The sequence below is a fragment of the Schistocerca nitens genome, chromosome 1 (genome assembly GCF_023898315.1).
Source record: "Schistocerca nitens isolate TAMUIC-IGC-003100 chromosome 1, iqSchNite1.1, whole genome shotgun sequence".
NCBI lineage: Eukaryota > Metazoa > Arthropoda > Insecta > Orthoptera > Acrididae > Schistocerca > Schistocerca nitens.
Genome location: NC_064614.1, coordinates 542624480 through 542644195, shown reverse-complemented (window position 1 = coordinate 542644195; position 19716 = coordinate 542624480). Strand labels below are relative to the sequence as shown.

The 19716-nt window shown below is 43.1% G+C and overlaps 1 protein-coding gene across 1 annotated transcript in view; it reads right to left on the bottom strand.

The window, feature by feature from the left end:
* Positions 1 to 19491, bottom strand: part of LOC126236322 (Parkinson disease protein 7 homolog) — a 50260-nt gene extending 30769 nt beyond the window's left edge. The window contains exons 1-2 of the mRNA XM_049945541.1: positions 19392 to 19491; positions 8752 to 8873 (exon numbers count right to left, since the gene is read on the bottom strand). Coding sequence (XP_049801498.1) covers positions 8752 to 8841 — 90 coding nt within the window. The 5' untranslated portion in view covers positions 8842 to 8873; positions 19392 to 19491. The remainder of the gene's footprint in view (positions 1 to 8751; positions 8874 to 19391) is intronic.
* Between the last annotated feature and the right edge of the window lie 225 nt (positions 19492 to 19716).

The window sequence follows — 19716 nt, the reverse complement described above, 5'->3', positions numbered from 1 at the left end:
CTCTCGTCCGCATTTGTTAGGCAGTTAGTGTTTGTCTGTTTGTCCGTCAGTCTGCCGTGCGTTAATAGCTGCTTCTGTCATGTTTGTCGGAATCGTTGTTAACGAATTTATTGCTTAAGGTGTAAAGGCCGAATTCTTGAAGTATGTTTTTATCTTGCTTATCATCTTGAGAGGTGGTATATGTGTAATGTAGAGCATGTTTGTACATTTTATGTAAAACTGCTTTTCATGGATTTTTATTTGAATTGTCATTTTAGTATACAAAGTTGCCACCCGTCCACCGTAAGAGTTCTTTTAAAAACAAGTTGCTCTTTCGGTGGCAAATAGTTTTAATGTGAGTGTTTTGTACATTTTCCATCTCTCTTACGGGATGCATAGTTTATGTGTTTGTGTAAGTTGTTAAAATTTTTAGTTTAAAGTTTTCCGGTGTGTTGCAAATTTGCACCACTGTAGTCTTTCAGAGGTTGTTGTGAGCGGTCGTGACTACGGCCGTGTTGAAAGGCACTGGCAAGGTTCTCAGCCCGAAAACTCATACTATCAAAAGAAAAAATTGTTATTTCTGCCTCTGAATAAATTGTAACTTGATATTTACAGGGTGCTTTCTGATTATAGTTTTAAATCTGTTTCAAAAAAGGGCTTTTAGGAATAAAATTTCCATTTATTAAAAAAGAATTTTTTTTTAAACTTGTTTCATCAGTTACCAATTGGCAACTACTTCCACGCTCACACAGTGTGATTAAATGTGTTAATGTTCTTTATGAATCGCTAGTAAATAAAGTACATTCTTAAGAAAAGGTTTTAAAAAGTAAATTCACGGTTCAGTGGTATTAAATTACAGGCATGTTTTTCTACTTCGTACAGTACTGAAACTCTTCAGCATGACAATGCATCCTGTAGTAAAGAAGCGTCTGTGAAGGAATGGGTTATGGACAACGACATTTCTGAAATGGACTGTCCTGATCAGAATACCACCTGAGCCTAATGGAACACCTTTGGGATGAGGCGGAACGCCGACTGCTTCAGACTGCAATGATTAACATTACTACTTTTTCTGGTTTAGGCTCTTGAGCAAGAATGAGCTGTCATTCCTCCACAGACATTCAGCCACCTCCCTGAAGGTGTCCTCACCAGAGTTCAACCCTTCATAAGGGCGAATGGTGGACACACCCCATACTAATTTCGATTAATAGGTATCCTGGTACTTTTGATCAAATAGTAAAACAATAAAAAACGCAAAACATATTCCAAAAATAAAAGTGATTATCTTAAGCTTAATGAGGCAGTGGTGTGTGGGGTCTCGAAACTTGTAACTCTGCTTCCACACTCGTGGTTCAGTAGAGCTGATCCACTCAAGTGCGCCGCTGTTGCCCAACTGATCCACGCTGTTGAACCACAGGACACGTAGTCGAATTGCGTGACTGAATCTCTGCAACAAGTGCTGTGTGCATGCATGATACAGTTGGGAATTAGATTATGTAGAGAAACTGTCGCTTTATCAGAGGGAAAGACTGTAGGTAAATGTGCAGGCATTCGTGGCTGTTGGCATTGAGATAGAAGTCTTCAGCCTTGTTAGGTCGCATCATGATGCTCTTTAGTTTCTTTCTTACACAATCGTCGTTTCGACCCCTCTGCTAGGATCTTCTACTGGATTTTCTGCTATCTCCGGTCAGCTAACCGGAACAGAAGAAGAGTCTATTTCTCAGTTAGAACTCAAAATCTTTATCTCTGGGTATGAGTAAGTTCGGAACTGTGACTCAGGTTTACTAACAATAGCTGACCAACCACCTGCCGAACAGTTCGTGAATGGAGGAATCCAACATAGTCTATGGTATCTGCATAGAAACTTCTAAAGCAAAGCGAATACTGCACAACAGCTGTAAATCAAAGAGTAGGAGACGCAAAATGAAACGCGTTTGGCTGTCAGAGGTCAAAAGCGCTATGCGTGAAACCTTGTGTGAGTACTGTAATAGAATGTTATCAAAAAATAGCTGACCAACCACCTGCAGAACAGTTCGTGAATGGAGGAATTCAAGTTGCCGAAGCGGCGTCAAATCGAAAGACTTGCACCCGGCGAACTGTCTATCCGATGGGAGGCCCTAGTCATACGATATTTACATTTTTATTTGTCAAAAAATAAATCTCACATAAATAAAAGAAAGTCTTGTCATATGTAAAGATACTGAAACTAAAGTTAGTCTGCATACAGTCATGGACGATACAAGAACCAAAATGGAGAACAGCGAAGTAATAGCACTAAATTCCGTTTCAAAATGTTGCTTTACAAAGGAAGATCCAGGAGTACCACCGCAATTTGTCGCACTATTTCAAGGATGAGTGATATAACACCCAGCGCCCATGGCGTTGAGAAATAGATGTAGTGAATAAAACTGATAAGATCCCTGAACCCGATGAAATTGCTGTATTGACTCTAAACAGAATTTGCAACTAAATTACCATCTTATTAGTCATAACAACACTTGCATCAGACACGCCGGAGGGAGGTGTGTTGGGACTCCCGCTGCTTATGTTGCATGTTAACGATCTTGCACACAACATTAACAGTTAACTCGCACTTCCCAGATATGACGCAATAATCGATAATGAAATATAGTTTGAAAAAAGCTGCATAGATTTTCAGATTTTGACAACGTCACATAGATTGTATCTTGCTTTAAATGTTCAGATATGTAAATTTTTAGACTTCACGAAACCCTAGAACATAGTATCTTATGGCTACGATATCAATTCGGCGCAATTAGAGTCAGTCAACCAACACAAATTTTTGGGGATGTGAAATGAAATAATGAGATAGATTCACTCGTAGGCAGAGCAATGGTAAATTTCGGTTCGTTGGTAGGATACTAGGAAAAATGAATAAATCTTGGAAGGATATCGCTTATAAAATGCCCGTGAGGGCTATCGTAGACTACTGCTTAAGTGTGTGGGAACCATACCAAATAGACTTAACAGAGGATATTGTACAAACACTAAATAGGGCAGTACCAACTGTCAAAGGATTGTTCGACTATGCGAGAGTGGCAGGGAGATACTGAAAATTTTAAATTAGTTCTGTGAGTTCACACAGTTAATGAATGCAGTTCTGGTGGTAGTTCCTCAGTAAAGGAAAAATATTTGCATGTGTAATAAATCATACCAACTTTGCAGTAGATTGAGATTACCAATGTGGACACGTAAACGAAATCTGCTCTTAAACCGTCGGCACACAGGACGGGGCGGCTGGCTAAAAATGACGTAAACGCAGACGGGATACCCAACGTCACGAGGCACAGCGCCGTCGGCACTCGGCACCAGCTGGTTGGCGTGGTTTTGCGCTCTCAACGCTCTCCAGCGGCACTTGTCGGCTTTATTTGGCACAAACCATACAGTGTCTTCACAGAAATGGAAGGGTGCAGAATTGCTACGTTGTTGTTGTTGTTGTTGTTGTTGTTGATGTAGTCTTCAATCCAGAGACTGGTTTGATGCAGCTCTCCATGCTACTCTATCCTGTGCAAGCTTCTTCATCTCCCAGTACCTACTGCAGCCTACGTCCTTCTGAATCTGCTTAGTGTATTCATCTCTTGGTCTCCCTCTACGATTTTAACCCTCCACGCTTCCCTCCAATGCTAAACTGGTTATCCCTTGATGCCTCAGAACGTGTCCTACCAACACATCCCTTCTTCTAATCAAGTTGTGCCACAAATTCGTCTTCTCCCAAATTCAATTCAGTGCCTCCTCATTAGTTATCTACCCATATAATCTTCAGAATTCTTCTGTAGCAGCACATTTCGAAAGCTTCTATTTTCATCTTGTCTAAACTATTAATCGTCCATGTTTCACATCCATACATTGCTAGACTCCATACAAATACTTCCTCAAAGAACTTCCTGACACTTAAATTTATACTCGATGTTAATAAGTTTCTCTTCTTCAGAAACGCTTTCCTTGCCATTGCCAGTCTACATTTTATATCCTCTCTATTTCGTCCATCATCAGTTACTTTGCTGCCCAAATATCAAAACTCATTACCTAATCTAATTCCCTCAGCATCACCTGATATAATTCGACTACATACCATTATCCTTGTTTTGCTTTTGTTGATGTTCATCTTATATCCTCCTTTCAAGACACTGTCCATTGCGTTCAACTGCTCATCCATGTCCTTTGCTGTGTCTGACAGAATTACAATGTCGTCGGCAAACCTCTAAGTTTTTATTTCTTCTCCTTGGATTTTAATTCATACTCCAGATTTTTCTTTTGCTTCCTTTACTGCTTGCTCAATATACAGACTGAATAGCATCAGGGATAGGCTACAATCCTGTTTCACTCCCTTTTCAAACATTGCTTCCCTATCGGGCCCCTCGACTCTTATAGCTGCCATCTAGTTGCTGTACAAATTGTAAATAGCGTTTCGCTCCCTGCATTTTACCCCTGCCACCTTCAGAATTTGAAGGAAAGTATTACACTCAACATTGTCAAAAGCTTTCTCTAAGTCTACAAATGCTAGAAACGTAGGTTTGTCTTTTCTTAATCTAGCTACTAAGGTGAGTCGTAGGGTCAGTATTGCCTCACGTGTTCCCATATTTCTACGGAATCCAAACTGATCTTGCCCGAGGTCGGTTTTTTCCAGTTTTTCCATTCGTCTGTAAAGAATTCATGTTAGTATTTTGCATCCGTGACTTGTTAAACTGATAGTTTGGTAATTTTCACATCTGTCAACACCTGCTTTCTTTGGGATTGGAATTATTATATTCTTCGTGAATTCTGAGGGTATTTCGCCTGCCTCATACATCTTGCTCACCAGATGGTAGAGTTTTGTCATGGATGGCTCTCCCAAGGCCATCAGTAGTTCTAATGGAATGTTGTCTACTCCCAGGGCCTTGTTTCGACTTAGGTCTTTCAGTTCTCTGTCAAATTCTTCACGCAGTATAATATCTCCCATTTCATCTTCATCTACGTCCTCTACCATTTCCGTAATATTGCTCTCAAGTACATCGTCCTTGTATAGATCCTCTGTATACTCCTTCCACCTTACTGCTTTCCATTCCTTGCTTAGAACTGGTTTTCCACCTGAGCTCTTGATATTCATACAGGTGGTTCTTTTTTCTCCAAAGGTCTCTTTAATTTTCCTGTAGGCAACATCTATCTTACCCCTAGTGATATATGCCTCTACATCCCTACATGTGTCCTCTAGCCATTCCTGCTTAGCAATTTTGCACTTCCTGTCGATCTCATTTTGGAGACGTTTGTATTCCTTTTTGCCTGCTTCATTTACTGCAGTTTTATATTTTCTCCTTTCATCAGTTAAGTTCAGTACCTCTTCTGTTACCCAAGGATTTCTACTAGCCCTCGTTTTTTTACCTATTAGATCCTCCGCTGCCTTCACTATTTCATCTCTCAAAGCTACCCATTCTTCTTCTTTTATTTCTTTTCCCCCGTTCTTGTCAATCGTTCCCTAATGCTCTCTCTGAAACTCTCTACAGCCTCTGGTATTTTCAGTTTATCCAGGTCCAATCTCCTTAAATTCTCACCTTTTTGCAGTTTGTTCAGTTTTAGTCTACAGTTCATAACCAATAAATCGTGGCCAGAGTTCACATCTGCCCCTGGAAATGTCTTACAACTTAAATCCTGGTTCCTAAATCTCTGTCTTAACATTATATAATCCATTTGAAACCTTACAGTGTCTCCAGGCCACTTCCACGTATACAACCTTCTTTCATGATTCATAAACCAAGTGTTAGCTATGATTATGTTTTGTGCAAACTTTCACCAGGCGGCCTCCTCTTTTTCTGTTACGTTAGCTTTATTAAAACGAACATGTCCACTGAGGAAAGATATCAGCTTATAAAAGTTCGCCAAATCAATAAAACTCACTCGTGACAGAGAGCGAACTTATATTTACACAACACCAAATATTACAGAAATTAATTCTATTAATTTCATATGAAACTCCTACAGCCTTTTGGAAAACGTGAATGTGAGAAAAAAACCTCAGCCAAACTGTCGTCACTTCTATACCGCAATGCCTCAACCAACTGCGCGACGCTGAATCTCGACTTCGATTCGCCTCGTTTTCCGTACTTTAATAGCCGAAATGTGATTTTCCATTTAATTATAAAAAATCTCAATAATAACGACATGTTTTCATGAATCTCAAAAGGGTCGTTGCGTTAAAACGATTTACTCTTGTAGCATGAGAGTTATAATGCGAAAATAACCAAATAGGAAAATTAACCATCAATATGACGTTTCCCGTCATTTTATTACAACAAATCGTACCAGTAACGAATCTCGAGACATTCAACGTGCTGGTGCTTAGAAACAGCATATATTCGTAGGATGTTATGTGTAACATGAAACCTATCGTATATGGGCTTCTGCCGAACACGACAAATAGAGTATGGCGTCTTGCTTTCTGCATGTGACTTAGGGAGCGTTCTTGCTTCCTGCTGGTTCTGCTTTAGTACCACGTTGCCAAAATATCGCAGAACTTATTTTGTGTTCCAGGAAATGGCTTCTCAACGATAAATAGCAGGAAGTGACGTCACAAAACTCGTAGGGCGCCACGTCACCGTTAGCTAACTCGTCCCGTGTGCTGACAGCCTTAGGCGCAGTTCACTCCGAGGCGACACGGTACACGTTGCGACACTTTGCAGAAAGGTTGCGCGACACGACGCATGTCGGTGCAACACTCTACTTCCCGCGGGTATGACAATACGCCATACGATAAGCGATGTGACACGCCTTACGGCAACCATCAAGACATCAAGAATCACGATTCTGTTTCGCTTTCAGTGACAATCATGAGCTCTTCTGAGACGATGTTATTGTGGCTTATCATTATTTAAACTCAAGAAACTGAAAAAATAAAGTAGCTGCTGGGTGCACCCGTACAATACTATACGTGTCAAACGTGTTTAGCTGTAGTTTCTAGCGAGTTCTTCCAACACGAATACAAATTCCACAAATTGTACGGAATGAATCTAGTCAGTTTCCACTTTGTGAAGCAACTAACATCAGCTGCTCTGACAAAGCAGGACACGAATTTTCTCCTTACTATTGCTCTTGCTGAGAAGCTCCTCATTACAGTACGATAAGTTGGTGAACGTGTGTAAATGACGTCAAAAATACCGCCACGAAAAAATTATTTTTTGTAAGAACACCTACTATAGTACTTTATTCAATATGGTATACTCGTAAGTAATGGTTAAAGATGGATGAAGCTAGGTACTATTCCTTCAACTGTTCAATTTCGAGGAGTAGTACATGATTCAGTCAGGAATTTTCAGGAAGAAACGTTGCTGGAATTGAAGAGAGATCATTAGCAAATAATGGTGTAGCAGTGGGTGGTGAACTGTGCGTAGGGATAGATAATGTTTTTGAAGAAATGGCAGAAGGCTTTGATTATGAGGAAAATTCCGACGAATCTTCAGTGGCTTCATCCAGCTGGTCATTCGGAAGCAACATGGATGTAGCTTTCTGCTGCCTTTACGCTTGTCACTAAATTTCCTGAAATCAGGGAGCACAAACTGAAAAAAAAAACCAGTCAGCATCATCAGCTGATGCCTCCCAGTGTCTTTTCATATCAGTAATTTTTTCTTTTCCAGCTTCGTCTTGTATAGGCAGGAGGCGAAAAAGAGAAACACGAAGCAGCTGTGCTTGTATCGCGGCGCAACCATATCGTTGAGCGGGGCGCATCGTAGCTCGTCGCGGTCAAACGTCAAAATGGGTTTGGTTGATTTGGGGAGGAGACCAAACTGCGAGGTCATCGGTCTCATCGGAGTAGGGAAGGATGGGGAAGGAAGTCGGCCGTGCCCTTTCAAAGGAACCATCCCGCCTTTTGCTTGAAGAGATTTAGGGAAATCACGGAAAACCTAAATCAGGATGGCCGGACGCGGGATTGAACCGTCGTCCTCCCGAATGCGAGTTCAGTGTGCTAACCACGGCGCCATCTCGCTCAGTCACGTCAAAATGTATCACGTATAAACAAGACCCTAGAAAGAGGCTCGGCTCTTCTTCCATTGTTAAAAATAATTTTCACATGTTAGCTACTTTTCTTACGTAGCAATATATCCTCGAAAATCCACCAAGTGTAAACTGGTTAGCGACCACATTTTCCATTGCAAACTTTTCAAAATATGCACTGTGTTTTACTTTATTTCGAAGTATCACAATAACAATGGGAAACAGTGAAAAGAAAATGTGTTCATTATCAAGCTGCTATATCACACAATAAGATGAGGAAGAATAAATAGTTTTACCAAATAATTTCGTCGAAATCGAACGAGAAATATTGCATTGCAGAGAACGCACTCGAAACCCAAGATAATGGTTAATTTTTTGACTCGAAAATTAAGTTTTACTGCCTAGCTAACTACAAAGACGGATGCAGCTTTGCTTGACCCACATAAAAAAAATTATGCACATCGGATGAATTGAAATTTGCCCTCTCGCGTATCGTACGACACAAGTCGCGTACCTCGACCAACACTCAGTGTCATGCGTGGCGATTCGACAGAGAGATGTTTCAATGTCGTATCGCCGTTGTCCGAGTAAGTCCAGTTACGTCGCTTCTAATATGTTTCTATGTGCTCCGCCGATGCGGGTTGCTTCTGTATCTTGTCGCATAGCATATGGTATTATATCGTATCACCTCAGTGTGAACCGCACCTTATTGTTATCAAACAGGACGATACAAGATGATAATTGCTAAGGGTAATTTATGAGGAAATACGTGGACAGCAGAGGTGTTACCCCTGCGCGTCGCATGACGTCAATTGAGATGACCAGCTCCATCTCCTCGGCTCCTTCTGCCAGCAGCACCAAAGCCGTTTTGTCTGCCATGCCTGCTGAAGCTCCTCAGGACGATTTCTACCCTGAAAGAAAGAAAAATAATCGCAGTGATATTATAATACGTGTATTAAATATGAATGCTGCTTTCCAAACAATTGCAGTTGGGATTTTTAATATTTCATGAAGCCTCTTCGTACTGTGTGGAGTGAGCATGCAGAACGGGAGGGCTTTACGGCTCAGCAGGATATCCTAGACGACTAGCATGGAGTAAATTGTGTTTCTTTTCCCACTTAAAAGTCTCTCCCGGTGTTGGTATACATTGAGAAATTATTCTTCCTCACTCTTTCTCTTCCTAAAAATCATGTCACCTGATTTCTCTCGTATTTAATAAAACTGTTTTAGGGTAGAGATGCACTGTATTAAAACGACAGCACGTAAAAAAAATTCCTGCCCAAGTTGAACACCATATCAAAAATTTGTATAGGAATACAGAATTGCCCTACGTAAACTACGTCGTGAGTATCAAAATTCAGCAACAAACCTAGAGATATGAACGTCTCACATTGACGGAAAGTAATTCGAAAGTGAGTCGGATAGCAGCACGATACCGCCTGCAGCGCCTCTCCTGGGATCGTGACCGTATCGATTGGACCCTAGATAACTGGAAAACAGTGGTCTGGTCAGATAAGTACCGACTTCAATTGGGAAAACCTGATGGTAGGGTTCCAGTATGGTACAGACTCCACGAATCTTTGGCACTGTGCATGCTGGTGGTGGCTCCATAAAAGTGTGAGCTGTTTTTACATGGAATGGACTGGATCCTATAGTCCATCTGAACCGACCATTGACTGGAAATGACTATATTCGGCTACTTTGAGTCCATTTGCAGCCATTCATGGACTACTTGTTCCAAAACAACGAATGGAATTGCAACAGGGTCACAATCGTTCACGATGGTTTTTGAAGAACATTGTGGACAATTCGAAGAGAGTGGTTTGGCCACCCATATCACCTGACGTGAGTCTCATCGAATGTTTATAGGACAAAATCGAGAGGTTACTCGTTCACGAACTCCTGCACCGGCAACACTTTCGCAATTACGGACGGCTATAGAGGCAGCATGGCTCAATATTTCTGTAGGGGACTTCCAATAACAAACTGAGCCAATGGCACGTGGTGCTGCTGCAATATGCTGGGCAAAAGAAGGTCTGACACAATATTAGGAGGTATCTCATAACTTTTATCACCTCAGTGTAAAGAAATGACGCTGTTTCAAATGAAATTTTGTTTGCCTTATGTTGAATAGTATTAATGAACAGAACACCTTCTCCACATTTTTTTTTAACCAGCCATTGTGAGTGTACTGCATTCAAAAGGTAAAACTAGACTATAACTAGTCAGTAAAATTCTTCGCATTGGACATTTTACTGTCAAAAGAAATACATCTGAGGTAAGTAATATTTTATAACAAGTCTGCTCCTTCGTATCACCAGTTAAAAAAATAGAACAGTGACTCCTTCAGTTGAAGGTGGTACACTTGAAAGTTGCTTCAGAACCGTAACAACAGGCATAAATCCAACATTGTACACTACTGGCCATTCAAATTGCTACACCACGAAAATGACGTGCTACAGACGCGAAATTTAACCGACAGGAAGAAGATGCTGTGATATGCAAATGATTAGCTTTTCAGAGCATTCACACAAGGTTGGCGTCGGTGGCGACACCTACAACGTGCTGTCATGAGGAAAGTTTCCAACCGATTTCTCATACACAAACAGCAGTAGACCGGCGTTGCCTGGTGAAACGTTGTTGTGGTGCCTGGTGTAAGGAGGAGGAATGCGTACCATCACGTTTCCGAATTTGATAAAGGTCGGATTGTAGCCTATCGCGATTGCGGTTTATCGTATCGCGACATTGCTGCTCGCGTTGGTCGAGATCCAATGACTGTTAGCAGAATATGGAATCGGTGGGTTCAGAAGGGTCATACGGAACGCCGTGCTGGATTCCAACGCCCTCGTATCAGTAGCAGTCGAGATTACAGGCTTCTTATCCGCATGGCTGTAACGGATCGTGCAGCCACGTCTCGATCCTTGAGTCAACAGATGGGGACGTTTGCAAGACAACAACCATCTGCACGAACAGTTCGACGACGTTTGCAGCAGCATGCACTATCAGCTCGGAGACCATGGCTGCGGTTACCCTTGACGCTGCATCACAGGAGCGCCTGCGATGGTGTCCTCAACGACGAACCTGGGTGCACAAATGGCAAAAGATCATTTTTTCAGATGAATCCAGGTTCTGTTTACAGTATCATGATGGTCGCATCCGTGTTTGGCGACATCGCGGTGAACGCACATTGGAAGCGTGTATTCGTCATCGCCATACTGGCGTATCACCCGGCGTTATGGTATGGAGTGCCATTGGTTACACGTCTCGGTCACCTCTTGTTCGCACTGATAGCACTTTGAACAGTGGACGTTACATTTCAGATGTGTTGCGACCCGTGGCTCTACCCTTCATTCGATCCCTGCGAAACCCTACATTTCAGGAGGATAATGCACGACCGCATGTTGCATGTCCTGTACGGGCCTTTCTGGATACAGAAAATGTTCAGCTGCTGCCCTGGCCAGCACATTCTCCAGATCTCTCACCAATTGAAAACGTCTGGTCAATGGTGGCCGAGCAACTGATTCGTCACAATACGCCAGTCACTACTCTTGATGAACTGTGGTATCTTGTTGAAGCTGCATGGGCATCTGTACCTGTACACGCCATCCAAGCTCTGTTTGACTCAATGCCCAGGCAGTTTCAAGGCCGTTATTACGGCCAGAGGTGGTTGTTCTGGGAACTAATTTCTCAGGATCTATGCACCCAAATTGCGTGAAAATGTAGTCACATGTCAGTTCTAGTATAATATATTTGTACAATGAATACCCATTTAGCATCTGCATTTCTTCTTGGTGTAGCAATTTTAATGGCCAGTAGTGTAGTATCAGACAATTGGCGATTAGGAGCGTATGGAAAAGGTAACCATGACAGAAATTGTAAGTAATATTTGAGCCGTTATGAAAATTAACCAGGTGATATTGACGATAAGACATCTGTTCACCCCTTCAGACCAAAATAAAAAAACAACATCAAACTAGTGGGTGGAAGGCGGTAGTCTACATCTACCTCTACATCCATACTCCGCAAGCCACCTGACGGTGTGTGGCAGAGGGTACCTTGAGTACCTCTATCGGTTCTCCCTTCTATTCCAGTCTCGTATTGTTCGTGGAAATAAGGATTGTCGGTATGCTTCTGTGTGGGCCCTAATCTCTCTGATTTTATCCTCATGGTCTCTTCGCGAGATATACGTAGGAGGGAGCAATATACTGCTTGACTCTTCGGTGAAGGTATGTTCTCGAAACTTTAACAAAAGTCCGTACCGAGCTACTGAGCGTCTGTCCTGCAGAGTCTTCCACTGGAGGTTATCTATCATCTCCGTAACGCTTTCGCGATTACTAAATGATCCTGTAACAAAGCGCGCTGCTCTCCGTTGGAACTTCTCTATCTCTTCTATCAACCCTATCTGGTACGGATCCCCCACTGTTGAGCAGTATTCAAGCAGTGGGCGAACAAGCGTACTGTAACCTACATCCATTGTTTTCGGATTGCATTTCCTTAGGATTCTTCCAATGAATCTCAGCCTGGCATCTGCTTTATCGACGATCAACTTTATATGATCATTCCATTTTAAATCACTCCTAATGCGTACTTCCAGATAATTTATGGAATTAACTGCTTCCAGTTGCTGACCTGCTATTTTGTAGCTAAATGGTAAGCGATCTATCATTCTATGTATTCGCAGCACATTACACTTGTCTACATTGAGATTCAATTGCCATTCCCTGCAACATGCGTCAATTCGCTGCAGATCCTCCTGCATTTCAGTACAATTTTCCATTGTTACAACCTCTCGATACACCACAGCATCATCTGCAAAAAGCCTCAGTGAACTTCCGATGCCATCCACAAGGTCATTTATGTATATTGTGAATAGCAACGGTCCTACGACACTCCCCTGCGGCACACCTGAAATCACTCTTACTTCGGAAGACTTCTCTCCATTGAGAATGACATGCTGCGTTCTGTTATCTAGGAACTCTTCAATCCAATCACACAATTGGTATGATAGTCCATATGCTCTTACTTTGTTCATTAAACGACTGTGGGGAACTGTATCGAACGCCTTGCGGAAGTCAAGAAACACGGCATCTACCTGTGAACCCGTGTCTATGGCCCTCTGAGTCTCGTGGACGAATAGCGCGAGCTGGGTTTCACACGATCGTCTTTTTCGAAACCCATGCTGATTCCTACAGAGTAGATTTCTAGTCTCCAGAAAAGTCATTATACTCGAACATAATACGTGTTCCAAAATTCTACAACTGATCGACGTTAGAGATATAGGTCTATAGTTCTGCACATCTGTTCGACGTCCCTTCTTGAAAACTGAGATGACCTGTGCCCGTTTCCAATATTTTAGAACACTACGCTCTTCTAGAGACCTACGGTACACCGCTGCAAGAAGGGGGGCAAATTCCTTCGCGTACTCTGTGTAAAATCGAACTGGTGCGGCCTTCCCTCTTTTGAGCGATTTTAATTGTTTCTCTATCCCTCTGTCGTCTATTTCGATATCTACCATTTTGTCATCTGTGCGACAATCTAGAGAAGGAACTACAGTGCTCCAAAAAGGTGAAGACAACTTCAGCTGCCGAAAAGGTTATAGCCAGGGGTCTTTTGGCGTGAAAAAGATATTCTTTCTACTGATTAAGTACCAAAACAAGAGGCATTCGGGACATTAGTTTAGCATGGGGGAGGGGAGGAGGGGGTCAATTTATATTAGGTTTGTGGAGGAAAAGAAGCACAATTTCTTACAGATAAAACTCAGAACTATTGTAAAGCTGTGTTTGGTTCAAATGGCTCTGAGCACTATGGGACTCAACTGCTGAGGTCATTAGTCCCCTAGAACTTAGAACTAGTTAAACCTAACTAACCTAAGGACATCACAAACATCCATGCCCGAGGCAGGATTCGAACCTGCGACCGTAGCGGTCTTGCGGTTCCAGACTGCAGCGCCTTTAACCGCACGGCTACTTCGGCCGGCCAAAGCTGTGTTTGTTTATAAGTAAATTTACAGCTACTCCATATTATAACAAGTACCTACTATGTACTTGGGTGAGAGAGTATAACTTGTAGAAGATTTACATATATTATTTGCTGTGAGGCAGGAAATATTCTTATGGATACGAGTACTTTCTATGTTACCCACCTTCGCACCTGAAGTCGGTAGCGCACTCCTTTGTGTGAGCGCACGACTTAGAGGGATATAATTCTTTCGGTGGAGTAGTATATAATGTCTGATATACTGAATAATATAATACAAAGATGCTAATACCTTCCATCTGCAGCACGTATAAATTGTGACTCGTACATATTGTACAGATAAACTTACGACAGCATACATTTTGTACTGAACAGAGGGAAGAATTAGTATGTTTGCATATCATACCTGCATTAGGAACTAAACAGATCGAAACCCTAGCTTTTTATGTTGTTGTATTCCAGTTGTTAATCGTAATTTCAATTCTACATTTGCTGTAAAGGATCTGAAGACAGTTAACGCTGAAACCAGTAAACATAGTACAGTGTACATGCGATCAAATAATTGTAGTAAAAGGGGTTCTCATTGTGAGTTTATGTTTGTCTTTGAATCTATGAATCCATGTTGAGTTAATGGAAGCACATGGTAGCAATGCACAGTCGTAATACGTGGACGCTTCCGGTATGGTCAAAACAAGCCTGAATGACGAGAAACGAACTGTCAGCCAATGTCAACATCTACATGGTTACTCTGCAGTTCGCAGTTAAGTGACTGGATCAGCGTTCATCGAACCATCTTCAAGCTATTTCTCTACCGTTCCATTCTCGAACACCGTGCAGGAAAAAGGAAGACTTAAATCTTTCCGTGTGTGTTCTGGTTTTTCTTATTTTATTATGATGATAGTTTCTCCCTATGTAGGTGGTTGCCAACAAAATATTTTCGCACTCTGAAGAGAAAGTTGGTGGGTGAAAGTTCATGGGAAGGTCCTGCGCCGGCCGCGGTGGCCGAGAGGTTCTAGGCGCTTTAGTCCGGAACCACGCGACTGCTACGGTCGCAGGTTCGAATCCTGCCTCGGGCATGGATGTGTGTGATGTCCTTAGGTTAGTTAGGTTTAAGTAGTTCTAACTCTAGGGGACTGATGACCTCAGATGTGCCAAAATGTTATCTTCGCAGTAGCGGTTCATGTGAGCAGAGATGAACATCAAAGGGAACCAAGTCCAGGCTTTATGATGGGTGATCAAACCGTTCCCCTCGAAAACGCTGCAACAGCGTCCTCTGTGACCCTGCAGTGTGTGGCCAAGATTTGTCATAAAGAAGACAATGTGTGACACTTGCACTATTTGGGATGCATGAAATCAGGCTTCTCTCTCAGGCAGTCATACTTGGCGGGAGATGCTATCTTCTAGGTATCTTTCTGTGCTCACTGTGCGCTCAGAACTGAAAACAACGAGAAGCGATCGACGGACAAACTACAGACACTGCCCAACACATCTGCGCGAAGTTTCATCGGATTTTTACCGTGGTTTCAGTTTTGCGAACTGTCGGAACTTACTTTCTCGTATCTTGGGTATAGTGTACACACACACACACACACACACACACACACACACACACACACTCGCTCGCGCGCGCGCGCACAGATACCGTACCTCGCTCCACGCCTATGCCCATCCTATCATGGTGGTCAGCCAGTCACTTTCATTGGGGCTTGGGCAGCGGAAAATTACAGTTACGCTGCAATTTAATACACGTGTACTATTTGAAAACTCCATTGCCGATTTGTTCCAGTGAGTTCAAAAGAAATTCCCTGGGAGGTGCAGGAACGCCGTACCGTCGAGTTCCGGCCGAAAATCAAGTATTGCCCGTTACTTGGGGGTAACCCATAGGGGACCAGTTATGTGACAGGCGAAGAAAGCGAGGAAGAACGAAAGAAAAGGGGAAGAGCGAAGGTGGACTAGAAGGGGGAGAGGAAGAGGAACAAGAAGAAGGTGATTAAGAAGAGGGAAACGGTTGGAGAGCACTGAAATGGACAGGGGTCTGGGAACGTATGAAAGGAATTCATGAGGAGATACAGAGTGGATTGAGTTAAGCAACAGATTCACAACATTTATCTGTCCCTGGTAAGCACATGCTGCTTTTTTTGTTTTTAGCTGCTAATATGGAGCTACTCTTGTTATGACAAGTGAACGAACGCAAGAAAAAGTGTAAAGAACATGTTTTACGTTTGTTGTTTTGCTTTCTGAGGCTTTGCAACGGACGGTAATGAAACAATGAAAAATAAATCGCGATATGGTTGCAAGAAATACGACTCTGTTTTTTTTTCTATACGTGTTATAAAAGCCGGCCTCGGCGGCCGTGCGGTTCTGGCGCTGCAGTCCGGATCCGCGGGACTGCTACGGTCGCAGGTTCGAATCCTGCCTCGGGCATGGGTGTGTGTGATGTCCTTAGGTTAGTTAGGTTTAAGTAGTTCTAAGTTCTAGGGGACTTATGACCTAAGATGTTGAGTCCCATAGTGCTCAGAGCCATTTGAACCATTTTTTTGTTATAAAAATTTATGTATGTTTGTATGTATGTGTGTTCCACATCTCCTGCTAAACCACTGGGCCAATTTAAACCAAACTTGGTACATATATCTCTTACTGTTTGGAAAGAATGGCTGTGGGGGGAGAGGGGGGGGGTAAGATTCATCTACAAGGGGGTTGGAGTGGGATGAAAAAGCAGTGTAGCCCACGACCCGCAAATATCCATAATTTATTCATCCAATATTTGAGAATTAGCGCACTTAATGTGTTGCAACAAACTTTACACCTAATTTCAAACCTTTATGAAACCTTTTCTCACTGACAGCTCTCACAAAATGACGAAATGAAAATAGTTTATCACTTACTAAATTTTTGCTGCTCATGCGGTAGAAGTGCCGCGTGAAGCATAACGTTTTAATTTCTTACCTCTTTTCTACTAATTCTGTTTGTAAAAAATTTTGCAGACCATGTTCACATATAGCACGGAATGTACCAGCAATGTAATTCTGCAGCCGGCCGAAGTGGCCGTGCGGTTAAATGCGCTGCAGTCGAGAACCGCAAGACCGCTACGGTCGCAGGTTCGAATCCTGCCTCGGGCATGGATGTTTGTGATGTCCGTAGGTTAGTTAGGTTTAACTAGTTCTAAGTTCTAGGGGACTAATGACCTCAGAAGTTGAGTCCCATAGTGCTCAGAGCCATTTGAACCATTTTTTTTTGTAATTCTGCGACACATAGTTCAGGAGGTAGGACGTCATAAACATTGAGCTGCATGAAACAGAAAATGCAGGGCGAAATTCGACTAAGACGTAGGTGAAAGATGTGTACAAATATGTGTGAAACAGAATAAATATATGTGAAATACACACAAGAAAACAATTTTCCATCACCCTGGTTCCCAGAACTCCTGAAGACAGATGTTGACTGTGGATATGGTATCACAGATACACTCCCTCTGACTGTTCAGAGATGTCACTAAACCCGCACAAAGATGTAAACAACCATGCATGAGCAGCGCCTATTAGATGGAGGGGGTCCGACAGCCGTTCACTTCCAGTCATTCCACCAGGAAGAAGCTACACGGCTCGTGTTGTATGTAGTTCAACCATGTCTAGACGGTCGATACCGCGGTTCGATCGCGTCCCCATTGTTACTTTGTGCCAGGAAGGGCTCACAACATGGGAAGTGTCCAGGCGTCTCGGAGTGAACCAAAACGACGTTATTCGGACGTGGAGGAGATACAGAAAGACAGGAACTGTCGATGACATGCCTCGCTCAGACCGCCCAAGGGCTACTATTGCAGTGGAGGACCGCTACCTACGGATTATGGCTCGGAGGAACCCTGACAGCAACGCCACCATGTTGAATAATGCTTTTCGTGCAGCCACAGGACGTCTTGTTACGACTCAAACTGTGCACAATAGGGTGCATGATGCGCAACTTCACCCCCGATGTCCATGGCGAGGTCCATCTTTGCAACCACGACACCATGCAGCGCGGTACAGATGGACCCAACAACATGCCGAATGAACCGCTCAGGATTGGCGTCACGTTCTCTTCACCATTGAGTGTCGCATATGCCTTCGACCAGACAATCGTCGGAGACGTATTTGGAGGGAACCTGGTCAGGCTGAACGCCTTAGACACACTGTCCAGCCAGTGCAGCAAGGTGGAGGTTCCCTGATGTTTTGGAGTGGCATTGCGGGGGGCCGACGTACGCCGCTGGTGATCATGGAAGGCGCCGCAACGGCTGTACAATACGTGAATGCCATGCTACGACCGATAGTGCAACCATACCGGCAGCATATTGGCGCGGCACTCATCTTCACAGACGACAATTCGCGCCCCCATCGTGCACATCTTGCGAATGTCTTCCTTCAGGATAACGACATCGCTCGACTAGAGTTGCCAGCATGTTCTCCAGACATAAACACTATCGAACATGCCTGGGATAGAATGAAAAGGACGTTATGGACGATGTGACCTACTAACCACTCTGAGGGATCTACGCCGAATCGCCGATGAGGAGTAGGATAATGTGGACGAACAGTGCCTTGATGAACTTGTGGATAGTATGCCACGACGAATGCAGGCATGCATCAATGCAAGAGGAGATGCTACTGGGTATTAGAGGTACCAGAGTGTACAACAGTCTGGACCACCACCTCTGAAGGTCTCGCTGTATGATGGTACAACATGCAATGTGTGGTTTTTATGAGCAATAAAATGGGTGTAAATGATTTTTATGTTGATCTCTATCCAGTTTTCTGTACAGGTTCCAGAACATCCACAGCACCGGACTGATCGATCTGGTCGATGTGTTAGCTGTCATGAGATCACCCTTTAGGTCTCTCTATTTAAAATGTCATTCTTTCTTTCTCTCTCTCTCTCTCTCTCTGAAATCCCCTCCCTCTCTCTCTCTCTCTCTCTCTCTCTCTCTCACTCACTCACTCACTCGTTCAGTTTTATGCTCCACGTTGAGCTTTGATCCTGTATTACTTCAGCATTCATGACTTCCGATGGGGACAAATGGCTCTGAGCACTATGCGACTTAACTTCTGAGGTCATCAGTTCCCTAGAACTTAGAACTAATTAAGCCTAACTAACCTAAGGACATCACACACATCCGTGCCCGAGGCAGGATTCGAACCTGCGACCGTAGCGGTCGCTCGGCCGATGGGGACATGCTGATGTGTTATATAGAGAAGAACAAGCATCTATAGGATGTGCTACCGTGGAGGGCGGCATCAAACCAGATCTCGGACTGAAGACTACAACAACAACTACATACATTTACTATTTTATGCAACACACATATTAAGAAAACATCGTTCCAGTGGTGTCGTATACGACCCCCAATCACGATAAGACCCCTAAACGCTTTGAGAATTTTCCTAGAAACGATTCCAAAACTCTTTTTTAATGTACGTACTTACCCTCGTCAGGTGACAACTTGTACTGAGCGCGCCTCACCACAAACAGGTTTATATACGGGCGTAAGAGCGTCGCTGTTTACAGCAGAGACTACAACGTCCGTTGCGCAACACGATGCAGAGAGCTGCCAGTAGGGAGTTGCGATAACGCATTTATCTTGATAAGGTGCACGCACTGCGGGACACAGCAGCAGGAGCAGCTAGCGCTGCCTTTACCAAAAGGTGTCCACAATGTTTCACGTAACTGACTGCTGCAATCAATGATCTATAATCAAACAGTATTTTAAGACAATATTAAAATGTAATATGCTTTACCGTCCAGGTAGCT